Genomic DNA, 14,462 nt, shown 5'->3' with positions numbered 1-14,462 from the left:
CTTGGTCCTTAAATGAGCTTATATCTCATTGTGTACAAGAAGAAGAGAGGCTACAGCAAGATAAGACTGAAAGTGCTCACATGGCTTCATCTTCTCAGTATAAAAGAAAGCGTGATACTACTGCGGATGTGCCTTCTCAGCAGAAAAAGGCTAAGAAACAAGATCAAGTTTCAACTTGTTTCTTCTGTAAGAAGGTGGGACACGTGAAGAAGGATTGTACCAAATATGCCACCTGACGTGTAAAGAAGGGTATAATTCTTACTTTCGTTTGTTCTGAGGCTAGTTTAAGTTATGCACCTGTTGATACTTGGTGAGTAGATTCTGTTACTTCTACTCATGTAAGTGTTATTATGCAGGATTGCCTGTGGAGCCGACCACCAAGTGATGCTGAAAGATACATCTATGTGGCAAACGGCAATATAGTTGCAGTCGAAGCTATAGGAACCTTTAGATTATGTTCCACGAGTGGATTTTACTTGGATTTATTAGAGACATTTTATGTACCGTCATTTAGACGAAATTTGGTTTCTGTTTCTCGTTTGGACAAATCAGGTTATTTTTGTTCATTCGGAGACAATAAAGTCATTCTCTTTTACAATTCGAATAATATTTGCTCTGGTCATTTGGTGGATAATCTATATAGGCTTAACTTAAATTCCTATAATAATGAAATACTGCAAATGGGTACAAAACAAAAACTGAATGAGAATTCGGCATCATTATGGCACAAACGCCTAGGCCACATCTCTAAACAGAGAATCAGAGGCTCGTGTCAGATGGAATTCTCGGACCCCTAAATTTGGCGGACTTTGAAGTCTGCATTGAGTGCATAAAGGAGAAAAGGACAAACGAAAGGAAATTAGGTGCCGAGAGAGCTAAAGATGTCTTAGAACTGATACATACCGATATATGTGGCCCAGTCCCTACTGTCTCTTGGAATGGACAACGGTACTTTATTACGTTCATAGATGATTACTCTCGTTATGGGTATCTATATTTAATTCATGAGAAGTGTCAAGCCTTGGATGTTTTCAAGTCTTTTAAAGCTGAAGTTGAACTTCAACTTGGAAAGAAAATTAAAGCTGTCAAATCTGATCGTGGTGGTGAATACTACGGAAGATATGATGATTCAGGTGAGCAACGTCCCGGGCCTTTTGCTCTTTTCCTAGAGGAGTGTGGTATTGTTCCGCAATACACCATGCTAGGAAAACCTAGCATGAATGGTGTTGCAGAGCGAAGGAACTGAACTCTTAAAAACATGGTGAGAAGTATGATTAGTCATTCTTCCTTGCCTGAATCACTCTGGGGAGAAGCCTTAAAGACCGCAGTGTACATCCTTAATAGGGTGCCAAGCAAAGCAGTTAACAAAACCCCCATATGAAATTTGAACTGGGAAAAGGCCCAGTATAAAGCATTTGCATATTTGGGGATGTCCAACTGAGGCGCGACCATATAGGCCGCATGAAAGAAAATTGGACTCAAGGACAATTAGTTGCTACTTTGTTGGTTATACTGAGCGTTCACGGGGGTACAAGTTTTACAATCCTGCATCAAGGTCTATTTTGAGATGGAAAATGCGAGATTTCTTGAGGATGTTGAGTTTGGGGGGAAGAAAATATTAGGAATATTACTTTTGATGAGGATTCTGTAACTGACAATGATCAGGTCCTTGTGCCTATTATTGTTCAAGATACAGTTATAGTACAAAAGCACAATGAGAATCCTACTGTAGATCTAGTTACAGTACAAGAGAACAATGAGAATATTGTTGTTGCTCAAGATACTACTATAGTACAGGAAAATTATGAGAATCCTCCTCAACCCCAACCCATACAGCAAGCTCAACAACCTCAAGAAGTGTCATTAAGGAGATCCAATAAAAAAAAAAGAAAAAAGAAAAAAAAAATCCATCTATGATCTCAAACAAGCTTCCCGTTAATGGTATCACAAGTTTCATCAAGTTATTACCTCATATGATTTTGAGGTAAATATTATAGAGAAATGTGTATACCGCAAGTTCAGTGGGAGTAAATATCTTTTTGGTCTTATATGTTGATGGCATTCTACTTGCCAATAACGATATAGACTTGTTGCATGAAACTAAGAAATTTCTATCGGACAAATTCGAAATGAAAGATCTTGGTGATGCCTCTTTTGTATTAGGAATCGAGATACTAAGAGATTGCTCTCAAGGTATTCTTGGATTGTCACAAAAGAACTATATCGAAAAGATTTTAAGTAGATATGTCATAGAAAGTTGTAGACCAATGGACACACTCGTAGTTAAAGGAGACAAGTTTAGTCTCAAGTAATGCCCCAAAATGATCTTAAGAAGACAACAATGCATGATAAACCTTATGCATCAGCACTAGGGAATTTAATGTATGCTCAAGTCTACATACATCCCGATATATCATTTATAGTGGGAGTGTTGGGTAGATACTTGAGCAATCCGGACATGGATCATTGGATAGCTGTTAAACGCGTAATGCATTGTTTAAAGAGAACAAATGATTACATGCTTATTTATCGGAGATCAGAAAATTTTGAGATCATTAGGTACTCTGATTCCGATTTCATGGCATATGGTTGTGAAACTTTGTCACTAAGCTTCATATAGTAGATGACATTAAAAGGCCATTAAAGATATTTTGTGACAATAAGTCAGCAGTACTATACTCCAATAACAATAAGAGCTTGACAAAATCGAAGCATACAGACATTAAGTTCTTAGTTGTCAAGGAGAAAGTTTAAGAAAAACAGATTTCCATAGGACATATAGGAACAGAGTATATGCTAGCAGACACATTACCAAGGGATTGACCCCCTAAAGTTTTTCATGAGCACACTGCTCGGGTGGGTGTCAATATTTGTGATGCCTTGATTTAGTGGGAGTTTATGCTATATGTCCTATGACAGATATTGAGTTATTTTTCTGCAGAATTAAGTTGATGGTTTATTTCATGTTATGTGAAATGTTCATTTTGCAATATTTGTATTGTGTTTGATCTCAATAAAGTTGGACCAGCTGGAAATAGACATGCATGAGATCACTTGACATGTAATTTCCATATTACTCATCCAAATTTGATCTATGTCGTTGAGTATATTAGGATGGTGATTGGCGTGGTTTAGTCACAGCATTTAATGTGATAAAAGCTGCGGTAGTTCCATATCTAATATATGAGACGGACCAGATTGTTAAAGTAACGAGAGAAATAGCATTCAGATGCGCGCATAAAGTTTATAAAGATGTGATTTTGTCAAGAAATAATATATGTATAGCCCAAGTGGGAGATTGTTAGGAAATTATTTGATTTCCTAACTTATTTGTGGGCAATACATATATTAATTATAATCACAAATTATGCTATTTCAAATTAAATGACTTATATAATGATGATCTCATTTATTATTTTAAATGCTAATTGAATAAGTCATTATTACTTTTGATTTGGAATTAAATGAGAATAAAACCGGATATTATCTTTTGTTCCTTAGATAATTATCTTTTTGGATTTTAGATATATTATCTTTTGGGCTTTAGATACTATTTTATTTGGGCTTAAGGGTTTAATGGGTGTCATGCTCAAATATAAATAGACCTTCAGGGTTTCGGTCCCCAAGATACCAAAGCCGCATTTGTTACTCTTTCTCCATCAAAAGAGTTGCAGTTCAGCCTCCTAGGAATACATAAGGCTTTGGTTGAGGAAGATCGAAAGAACCACAAAGATCCAAACTCTTCCGATCGTATGATTCATGTTTATGAATTCAGGTACGCTTCCGCATTATGATATGATATATTTTTGGTGATTTAATATGGATAATCTGAGACATTAAAATTAATTTATTCTAACAATAATCTGTATTAACTATTAACCTAAAGAATATAATGATCAAAGGGAAATGATCACTTTGTCAAAGAGAAAAATTTATAATTATATATGTTAGCCAGGAGGAAAAATATATGAAAAGGAAGTAATAATATTATATGTCTCAAAAAGCAAAAAGGAAGAGTTATGTCATTAGTAGTTATTAATTAATCGATAATATTAAAAAAACAAAAAATTACAAAGTTATCTTATTTAAAATTTATTAAATACAATAAAAAATAATTAATATTAAATAAAATAAATTTAGATTATTTTAATTATTTTTTATTTATTAAATATTATTGTTAATTAAAACTGTGCTATGAATATCTCTAAGAAATGCATTGCAAAGTAACGCGTTGACAGAAATAAAAGCTTCTCGAATTTTTAGGAACTAAGAACACGCAAGCGCTGATTGCGGCGTCTCTCACTTGGAATATTATAATTTCCTTCCATATCTTTTTCTTTTCTTCTTCTACTACTAAACATATTTCCACTTTCATTTTTTTTCACTTTTATATTTACAGTTTCAATTGCCTAAATCACAAAATTACACTACTTTTGTGCAAATTCACCTTCTGCAGCATTATATACAAATTAATTATCAATACTTTCGTAAGCTTAAATTTAGTTAACATATATTTTTAAGGACATATTATAATTATTTTTAGTATAAATTTTTTAATTTTTTATTTTAATAAATATACAATACATATATTAAAAATTAATTTTTTACATTTTTTATAAAATATTTTAATTAAAAACTTTAACATCTTATTAACTAAAGATCATAATTATTTTATTGATTTTTATAATTTTATTAAATTTATAATTAAATTTTTATACTATTTTTAATTTTATAAGCAGATCTTTGTCTATATAAAAAAATTATAGATAATAGAATATTTTTTTATAAATTAAAATATTCACAATTAAAAATTTTAAATCTTTAATTTATATATTTTTTAAAAAAATATTCTATTAATTTTAATATTTTTAATATAAAAAATAATTATAAAATAAAAAAAAATTAATAAAATTATAAAAATTAATAAAATAAATAAATTTTAATTATAAAATTACTTACAATATCTATCTAGTATTTGGTTTAGTGCTGTGCTTTGAGCAATGGGATGTTGGGAACACATGGGGGAGTCAAAGTCAACAATATTTTAAGTGTACTTTTATATTATAATCGTCGTTGTTAAGCACCGTATTTGCAAACACAGACACTATTCATATTTGGTTAAGAAAAATAAAAATAATATAATGGGATGGGATGGTAAAAACGCGTAGAGCAGAAAGGGACAAGAGTGGAGGGCTTTAATGTGGAGCCAATAAGGACAAATCAGCATTGGGTTGCGTGCACGTCTCTATATATTATTATTATTATTGTTATTTATTATTTATTATTTATTATTTATTTATTTTTTCACTGATTATTACTGATTCCCCATTGTAGCCATGCTACTATATTGCTATCCCCTAGCACCAACCACCACCAGCAACCAATTTCATTTCACTTACACTCAGGGACGGATCCAGAAATATTAGTCTGGAGGGGCCAATAACATATATAATATTAAAAAATTATATAATGTAAAATGTATTACAAAAATATATTGATAGAGAATATATTTTAAAGTACAAAAAATATGTATGTACTTTTTATTAACGAAGTGGTCGATTTTTCGTATCATAAAATTTATCGATAATTGAATTTGTGTCAAATTTTTCATCAATTTTCTTTTCAATATAATTAAAAGACAATTAGCAAGAAATTAACCTTTCATTTTGTTTATGAGTTATTCTTTATAATATTCATCGCTAAAAAAGATGTCTCAGTTGTAATAATTAAAACAGAGAGAATTAATACCAAATGAATCAAAAAAGATACTTACAAGAAGGGAAAAAATCTACTTTATGGGATTTGAAATATTTTATTTAATTAACAAATATTAATAATAATATCTTTTCAGATTTTTTTAATATTGTTACTTACTTTTTTAGATATTAGAAATCATTAATATTTAGGTTAGGCTAAACTTTTATTTATATTAGAATAAATAATAAATAAATTTTTAAAAAAATTAAATCATACTTAATAACTTATTACTGTTAATCTTTTTTTAAAAAAGTTGGGGGGGCCGAGGCCTCCACTCGCCCCCCCTTAGGTCCGTCCCTGCTTACACTAACACCTTTCTCATCTATACTATGTTGCATTTACCTACAAAAATACTCGATTCATTTAGAGATTCATGTTTGTTACCTTAATGTATTAGATTAAAACAAATGATGTTTTTTCGTACAAAGTTTTATATCATTATATGATATTCATACTAAGAGGTGGAGTGCTTTAGTATATATCATTAGTATTTAAATAGACAACATTTAATTTGATCTCTCAATTTGCATGTTAACTTTAATTTAGTTCTTGAAATTTTAATTATTTTTTTATATATTAATTTTTGGAATAATTTTCGATATAAAAACGTTAATGAAACATTTGTATGAACAACTAAATACTATATTGCTGTTTTAGTTTTGGAACTCAAATAGTCTAAAAATAATACTAGATCACTTGTTTTATAAGAAAATGTTTCAATAAAAATTACTTACCATTTTTTTGGCTATTTAAGTGCCAAAACAAAAATAACATCATTTTACAAGTATAACGTAACATCCAACTGTTTACGTCAGTATTTTGTTAATGTTTGTGCGTTGTTAAATTATTTTAAAAATTAATATGAGTTATATTTAATAAAATTTAGATACTAAACTAAAATTTTGATATAAATTGAAAGATCAAATGGAGGATTATTTCTAAAGAAAAAGTATAGGTAGACAATTAAAAATACTAAATAATGTGAACAATAGATATATCGGATATTCATTTCACTAGGTGTATATTTTAATAGTAAGATTTAGGTGAGTAATTTAGAGGTATAGTATGTTTTTATTTGATTGGTGATTGTTCATGTTATTCGAAAAAATCATTGTTTGCTAACACTCCCCATTTTTAAATAGTCATTGTTGAAGAATTAGTAATGTTGATGCCCTCCTCAAACTAAGTTAAAAGAGCTTATTTATCTTTTATATATATATATATATGCCAAACAGCCAATTAACCTAATTCATCAATAAGCATAGATTACTAAAAACTACTATATGAGAATAATAATATAAATTAATGTCAAGTATAAAGATTCTTCAAAACATTACGAATAAACAAATACTAGTATAAGCATGGTTACTTTATACTCCACTGTTGTTGCGTACAATCAGTTAATGTTCGGTGTATGTGCTCCTTATCGGCATTTAAAGAAGTTAACCAATAATTTCATGGTTGATTACAACTTAAGATTCGAGCAATTTCCTTTTAAATTTTAAAGTGAATATTGTGTCACTTCACGCCTCAATTATTTGCAACATATAGATAGGTATTTATTAGTCATATTTTTATACTATAATTATGTGGATGTAGCTAACCGGGACGATTTGGGATAATTAATTATAATAATACATATCAATTCCGGTTGGATATATGTGAACCAGCATATACTCTTAAATTGGCAAGTATGGGGACACCAATTGTATTTTAATATATTTATATCTATTGGGTATAGTACACATTTTTTCTTTTTATATTTGAGCAAAATAGTTTGAAAATGAAAGTGACATAACTACTATGAAGTATGCTAGTAGTATTGATCAATGTTTAGATATCAACATTTCAAATTTGAGACACATATATGCATTTCACAAACATATCAAACTTCGTTTTCATTTGATGAACCACACTATTCTCAAGGTTTAAGCCTTCTGGTCGAGTATCCAAAAGCCAAGTGTGGTCCTAATTATTGTGATTATTATAGACTTTTTCTCCTTTTTTTTTGGTCATAATATTACAAAAAACACACAAACTAGATGGGTTATTTTTCCACTTCTGGCTAAAGCAATATTTCGAACCCCTGATGTGATCTTAAACCTAAATCATAGAGAATGAGTCATTTTTAAACAACACAATATTATAAAAGTTGGTCTAGTGATTAGGTTATTGGTCTGCTTAAGTATTGGAGATTCAAATCTTGACTTGTGTATGCAACAACTTATTGGCCAATAATAAACTCTTAAATAGAGCTTCGATCCGCAGTGAATTAGTTTTTGGCACGTCGGGTTGGAAGATTCTGTCGGAAAAAAAATAGAGTTGTTTCGGCATAAAGATATAAACACGATTAACAACCATTCTAGTTCTGGATTCCATGAGAAATTAAGCCCTAAGGCCTAAACAAATACATAATTACATACATATTGGAAATTCATGGGTCCATTTTATATGTTGGTAGTTATAATGGATAAGGATTGGTGGACCATCAGGTCACGCATTAAATGGGCCAAGGTCCGGTGTGAAAAAGGTTCGCCACTTTTATACCTTGGATGGTTGTTTGGTTAAGATATAGTTGAGGATTGAATAATAATGTGCAAATCAATTTCCAGAAGCTAAAGATAAAGGTGGCTACTTCAATGAAGATTTAATGATTGTCATCATGTGAAAATACATCATTTTAACTATTAGATGATAGATTGTAGGACTTGATTTTTATTTGAAGTAAAAGTGTTACTTTTATTTAAAGTGTTGCTAAACAAATAAGTTACACTTTTTAAACAAGGATCATCATGAAAAGATGTTTTGGCATTTTCATGAGAGTAGTTGCCAAAGATAAATTCTTGGGTAAACGAGTCAGTTTCAAAATTTAAAAGCAAAGTAGGAGTGAGAAACTGAGACCGGCACTAAGTTTTGTATCACCAACTTTTCTTCCTTGAACAGTTTAATTTAATATCAAAGATAAGAGAAAACTACACTCTTGTGAAAGACATCCGTTGAGGATCCACCAACATTAGAATTTAGAAATCACCAAACTTTCAAGTTTCAACGTACCTAGTTACTAGCTAGACGGACACAAAAAGTTTCAAGGGAAAAAGGGAACAACTTTAAATCTTCATAATCAATCTTAAATAATATACTCTCTATCATTAAAATTAATTATACTTTTTATTTAAGTATGCAGAATTTTAATATACAATCTGTTCAGCAATTAGAGGGGCAAGCATTTTATACTTTAAATGAATGGAAAACAGGTGAAAAATAAAAATGGAAACTGTGTACATTAGAAAGGTGTTTTGTGCTATGGTATTGACTTGTGAGTTATGAGTATGACACATAGCGTCGTTTATGGGTCCCCCATGTGCAAAGTCTATGCCGATGAAATTAATTAGTCCACTGACCATATAATATTCAACCACGTCATGCAATATGCACAACAAACCAATCCTGTTTGGGCACATGAACAACAATGCCACTTTACCTAACATACTACCCATATCATTCCACTGTTGAGACTAAGATCCTGGATTACATTACATTGTTTTCTCTCATTTCTTTTCTTTCCAGAAACCGTATTATTATACGAGTTGACCAGATCAATCATCATATCCTTCACTAAGTGATATATGTATATTAATGGAAACCTAATGGATAATGTTAGGAAAACAAAAAAAAAGAAACTAAAATTTATTTTATTTAGTATTTATTAATTACTATAGCAATTAATAAATACTAAATAAATCAAGTTCTGACTGATTTTAGTTAAACTTTTTTTGTTACCAAACATTTCTGAATCTAATATACTATTGCGTTAATAGAGACATTTAACCTAATCACTTAGTACCTCAAAAGCCATGCCAATATAAGTATTTGATTAGACGACGTTATAAAAATTTCAGTGTATAGCAATTAAACTCATACTATACAAAAAAATAGAGACAACCTAGTGTATAAACATTCCACATTAACACAGGATCTGAAAAAAAAAGACCGCATCTAAATTAATGGCATACTATATTATATTTTTTATGTCAGAAACCGTACAAGATCTACGACTCTTAGGAGGAAGGATAAGGTGCAACATCTTTGGATAGCTATTGATTATGACGTGTTGTCCCTTCAAATTGCGTAATTCTACCGACAGATTTCATTAGTTGACTGAACCCTACATTGGGGGGTCATCTTTTGATTGCCCTCACAGTCCATTTTTTGAATTCAAATAACAGCTTTTGGTTAGACAATCAATCAAAATGCCACCATTGTCAAATTCAACAAAGTATAAATAAATTCCAAAATGTCATCCATATGATCACACCAAACAAAGCATGCCCCATTGACCTACTACATAAATATGGTATTACTATTTTTACAAATAGAGTCCAGTAAATCAATCGGCACTTATCAAAACTGGTTCCTATCCTCGAGTGCCATGATCTAATGTAGTGAAACCAGAATAAGGATGAAAATGTAACAGCAATCCATCTAAAAACTAGAGTGAACAGAGATGAGAATCGTACTCTCAGCTGAAAGGGTACGTACAGCTGCCCAAATGTTGAAACAGGCGGGGAAAAAAATTTCTTTGCTATTCTGAAGTAGGCGTGGCAATAGCTTGTTGGATTCTCCGTTGATGAACATCCCAATTATACACGCGAGCAATTGTAACCTGATCCAATATAGAACAAAGATTAAGAACAACAAATATTCAATGTTAGGAACTTCATCCAATGTTGGGGTCATGAAATACATATCCCAACAAAAAAAAAAAAAAAAATCCCCCAAGTGTCCTAAGACCCAAAATGAAAAATTTTGAAAATGTGAGGACTGAATAAACAAAAATGTGTTGTCACTGTATGTCCTCATCTGTTGGGTAAACAAGAGTTTCATAATATATGAAAATGAATGTAAAATGATAATGCAATAGTGAAATAAATACACTGATCTATTGATCATCTCTCAATTTTCACTTCCTTTTCTATAGTTCCTATCTTCTCATTTTACATCTTCCAAGTTCCAACCAAGAGCTCCCTAAAGTATTGAAGGCATTGTGATGCTTGCCATATTCACATTTGACAATCAAGCATGATGAACTTACAGACACATGCAGAGCACCTGAAAAATAGCAATCTAACCTGAGTTACTGTAACTTGGTCCCTCAAGAACTCCAGATCAGTAATCAGAACTTCTAAACTAGCTCTAGCATTTTCCAGGTTTTTCTGTAACAGAGCAGTAGCCTGCAGCAGATTACATCGGCAGTTATGTACCCAGAAAACCTAAAAAGAATGAAGAAATGAAAATAACAACAAAAAAATAACAAGGAAGGACCTCCTCCAATGAATATTCCAACATAACATTTGCTCCCAGCCACAAACAGACTGAGTCAGTTTCTTCTATGCAAGCTCGCGAATATATTCCTTCTGACACTTCAAAATCAGCAAGCAGTGCCTGCAATTGAGTCGAGTAAAACATAAACCAACTAATATGTGGTACAGTGTTTACCGAAGAAATTAAATTAGACTTATTGTTATTTTTAACATTTTTCAGTAACCAAGTATCACAACCAGAGGCAGTTTTTTAATCCAAAGAGATTTCCAATTGAAAAATCGGGAATCAAACATAAATTGGAATACAAGGCAGTGGACTTGGCACCAACATAAATACTAATGCATGAGCAGTGTATGACTGTATTCGTATGTAGTCAATCCATCAATTTTCTACAAGAGGATGGCAGCAAGATAAAAAGAAAAGAGATAAGGGGGAATGTGTACACAAATCACAATAGTTGATTCTCAGTCAAGTGAGGTTGAGATAATGAATAAAACTATTGGGGGTTGGCGATAGACAAATACCAATGAGGTCTTTTTTCCCCCTCCCCTTCTTTCCCCACATGGTACAAACTGGAACACATAAAATATTATATTTAAACCAGTGAAAAATCTAAGGAAAATATAAATTGATGGCCTAAAACAAGAAACTGAAACAAGCAGTAGAATTACAAGTAAATAATAATATGTACAGATCACAAATCTAAATTCTCTCAAAGCCCAACCTAGTTGGAAAACAGAAGAAAGGCCTTGGTGGTAGTTGAACATAAATCTCAACGATCGGTAAATGGAAATTGACACAGTACTAGAATATAACAGTAACAAATCTAGAATATCTTAAATAAAATAAATCATATCTTAGTCAGACCACTACGTTGAGCAGAGGCTACAGTTGTTAATCAGGTGTTGCCTTCAGAGTTCAGACAAGCAATAAAGTTCCTTAGTTCCATGCTCTCACCCTTTTATATACCTTCTCTAATAACAAGGGGGATAAGGAGCCAGGAAATCTTTTGTATCGACACTATACAATTAACAAATTTCATGCGTCTAGAATAGCAAACTGGACAACTATCTAACACATTTTCTTCACATATAAATACCAAAGTATACTTTTACCTAAACAACATTTAGTAATTTACCATCATATTCTATAATATTTGGCAATTTTTATGCAAAAGCAAACACAAAACGAACCTCACCAGTACCCTTCTTAGCTTGCAATGTGCCAACAACATCTAAGCACTTCTCAATATCTGGTATCTTTGCCTGTTAACCCAACGAATAAATAACATCAGTAACTGAATATGAAGAGAAAAAGGCAGTGCACACACAGAGAGACACAGCATCAGATTTACTTAAAATTGATATTACCAGTTGATAACGAATCAATTGGAAATTATTGCTTTTATTATTTTAACTGATTATAATCTCGTCCAGATGTATAAAGTTGCTTTCAAATGTCCAATTCATGCTTGCTTGCTCCCATAGCAGTTAACCCCTTAAATCATCACTACTAATTCTTGCTTCAAACAAAATTCAAATTTAAATACTTTTCACTCCTATTGAAATTTTCAACAACCAAATATAGCAAGAAAAACTAAAAAAAAAAGGTACATGCTACGCCAATGTGCAAAGTGCAGATAAATGAGGCAATGAAACCTGAAGATCCCTCTGCTGAGCAAGAAGCTTCATTTCAACTAACTTGTATTGCTGAAGCCTGCAAGCAAAAAAGTGCTGAGGTGATTTCCAAAGGCTTGTGAAATAAAAACCGAAACTCCGCCAAATGCATAACAGAAACTCAGAAACAGTGCCTATAAGTGTGTGAGTTAAGCTTACATTGGATTCGGGTAAGCTTAGATTGTTGAAAGTGTGTGAGTTAGGTTTAGGAAAAGAGTGATTAGGGTTTGAAGCTAAAGAGATGAACGATGGAGATTGACCTTTCTTGAAGGAAAGCGAGGGCAGAGTTGACATCAAGACCAGATTGAGTGAGATAAGTTTGAACATCTTCAACGAACTGAGCACCCGGAATCCCTCTCCTCTCCGTAACCGCCGTTCCCGACGCTGATGATGAAGACGCCATTCTTCTTTCTTCCCTTCAACCAACCTCAGATGTCTACTCTCAAAATGTCAGCTCTCTGCTCCTTTCCATTGATTCTCCTCTTTTTGTTTTGGGCCGTTTCTCCTCTTATGGGCCCAGGCCCATTTTTATAAATGGGCCCAGGCCCATTTTTATAAATGGGCCGATTTTCAACTCTTACACAGACAGGTTATATGTGTATCCATAACAAAAATAATTTCCGTCTTATTAAAGTCCATGGACAAATTAAAAGGAAAAAAATGTCCATGTTAAAAAAACGATGCGGTGTTAATTTGTATAAACCATATTAGTTTCAGTTTTCACTATTGGGCTTTAAATTTTTTTCTTTTTGGGTTAACATTCAAATTAATCTCTCAGTTTTTACCTAATGATCAAATTGATCTATTAATATTTAAACTGATTATAAAAAAAATTGGGTCTTCTAGTATTAAATAATAAATCAAATTACTATCTTCATCAGTTGTCTAGTTAACATTGTTAACCGAAAGCTTATATAAACATTAACCATCATGTGACATGTTAATCACACAAGTTGATATCATAAATATAAAAAAAAAAAACAAATCGGACTGTCAGTTCAATCGAAAAATCGGAAAATTAGATCTCAAACCGATCCGATTCGACTCCAAGGTTGTTTAAGTCTGTGAACCAGTCAAAATTTGGCGAAACTGGTCAAATTCGGTAAACTGGTTGGGTCACACTATGGTGTTCGAGAACTTTGTAGCTCTACAATACTTTAACGTGCATCCCACATTCATAAGTCCATCATATTCCAGCGCAGAAAATACCAAAATTTCAAAAAGAAATGCCCAAACCCAGATCCTCTAGGATATAGCACAATCTTAACTAAATCCCCAAAATAATTTTCGAAATTCGCGTCGTACATTAATTTGATCCCTGATATTTCAATTGCATTAATTTGGACCCCAGATTGAACTCCGGACTACATATAGATCCTTGACCCAATTTCAGACATGAGTCAACAACCGAAAAACTGATGTGGCATAGCTAGTGCCATGTGGCACAATATAACGGGTAGCTGACGTGGCTATTGGTGTGAAATTTCTCAATCTGGTCCCTGGTCCACAATTATAAACCCTAAATATTATTCTTCTTTAGGAGCTTCATTCACTTCTTCTTCTTTATCCTCTTCTTCTTGTTGTTGTCTCCAGAAATAATCGTCATCATGATAAGAAGTGAAAGTCACACCGCAAAAAGCTCAAAGCAGTCATCGTAAATGGCAAATTGGAAGAGGGGGTGGCTAAAAAAGCTTATGCAAGAAATGA

The 14,462-nt window shown here is 32.0% G+C and overlaps 1 protein-coding gene across 1 annotated transcript; it reads right to left on the bottom strand.

Moving 5' to 3' along the window:
- Nucleotides 1-10,016: 10,016 nt before the first annotated feature.
- PFD3 (prefoldin 3) lies at nucleotides 10,017-13,220 on the bottom strand. Its single transcript, XM_016342793.3, has 6 exons — nucleotides 13,016-13,220; nucleotides 12,738-12,795; nucleotides 12,273-12,344; nucleotides 11,080-11,199; nucleotides 10,887-10,988; nucleotides 10,017-10,420 (listed from the first exon to the last, which is right to left on the bottom strand). The coding sequence occupies exons 1-6, from the start codon at nucleotides 13,156-13,158 to the stop codon at nucleotides 10,340-10,342; spliced, it is 576 nt and encodes a 191-aa protein (XP_016198279.1). The 5' UTR covers nucleotides 13,159-13,220; the 3' UTR covers nucleotides 10,017-10,339.
- Between the last annotated feature and the right edge of the window lie 1,242 nt (nucleotides 13,221-14,462).

This window comes from Arachis ipaensis, chromosome B1 (genome assembly GCF_059453495.1).
Source record: "Arachis ipaensis isolate K30076 ecotype BB chromosome B1, ASM5945349v1, whole genome shotgun sequence".
Taxonomy (NCBI): domain Eukaryota; kingdom Viridiplantae; phylum Streptophyta; class Magnoliopsida; order Fabales; family Fabaceae; genus Arachis; species Arachis ipaensis.
Note: the sequence above shows the minus strand (reverse complement) of the source record. Positions and strands in the feature narration are given on the sequence as shown.

Coding starts and splice junctions, on each gene's coding strand:
- PFD3 (XM_016342793.3), bottom strand. CDS start 13,158: ATGGCGTCTTCATCATCAGCGTCGGGAACGGCGGTTACGGAGAGGAGA. Junction 10,989..11,079: donor TGGAATATTCATTGGAGGAG/GTCCTTCCTTGT, acceptor AATCTGCTGCAG/GCTACTGCTCTGTTACAGAA. Junction 10,421..10,886: donor ACCAAGTTACAGTAACTCAG/GTTAGATTGCTA, acceptor ATATTGGATCAG/GTTACAATTGCTCGCGTGTA.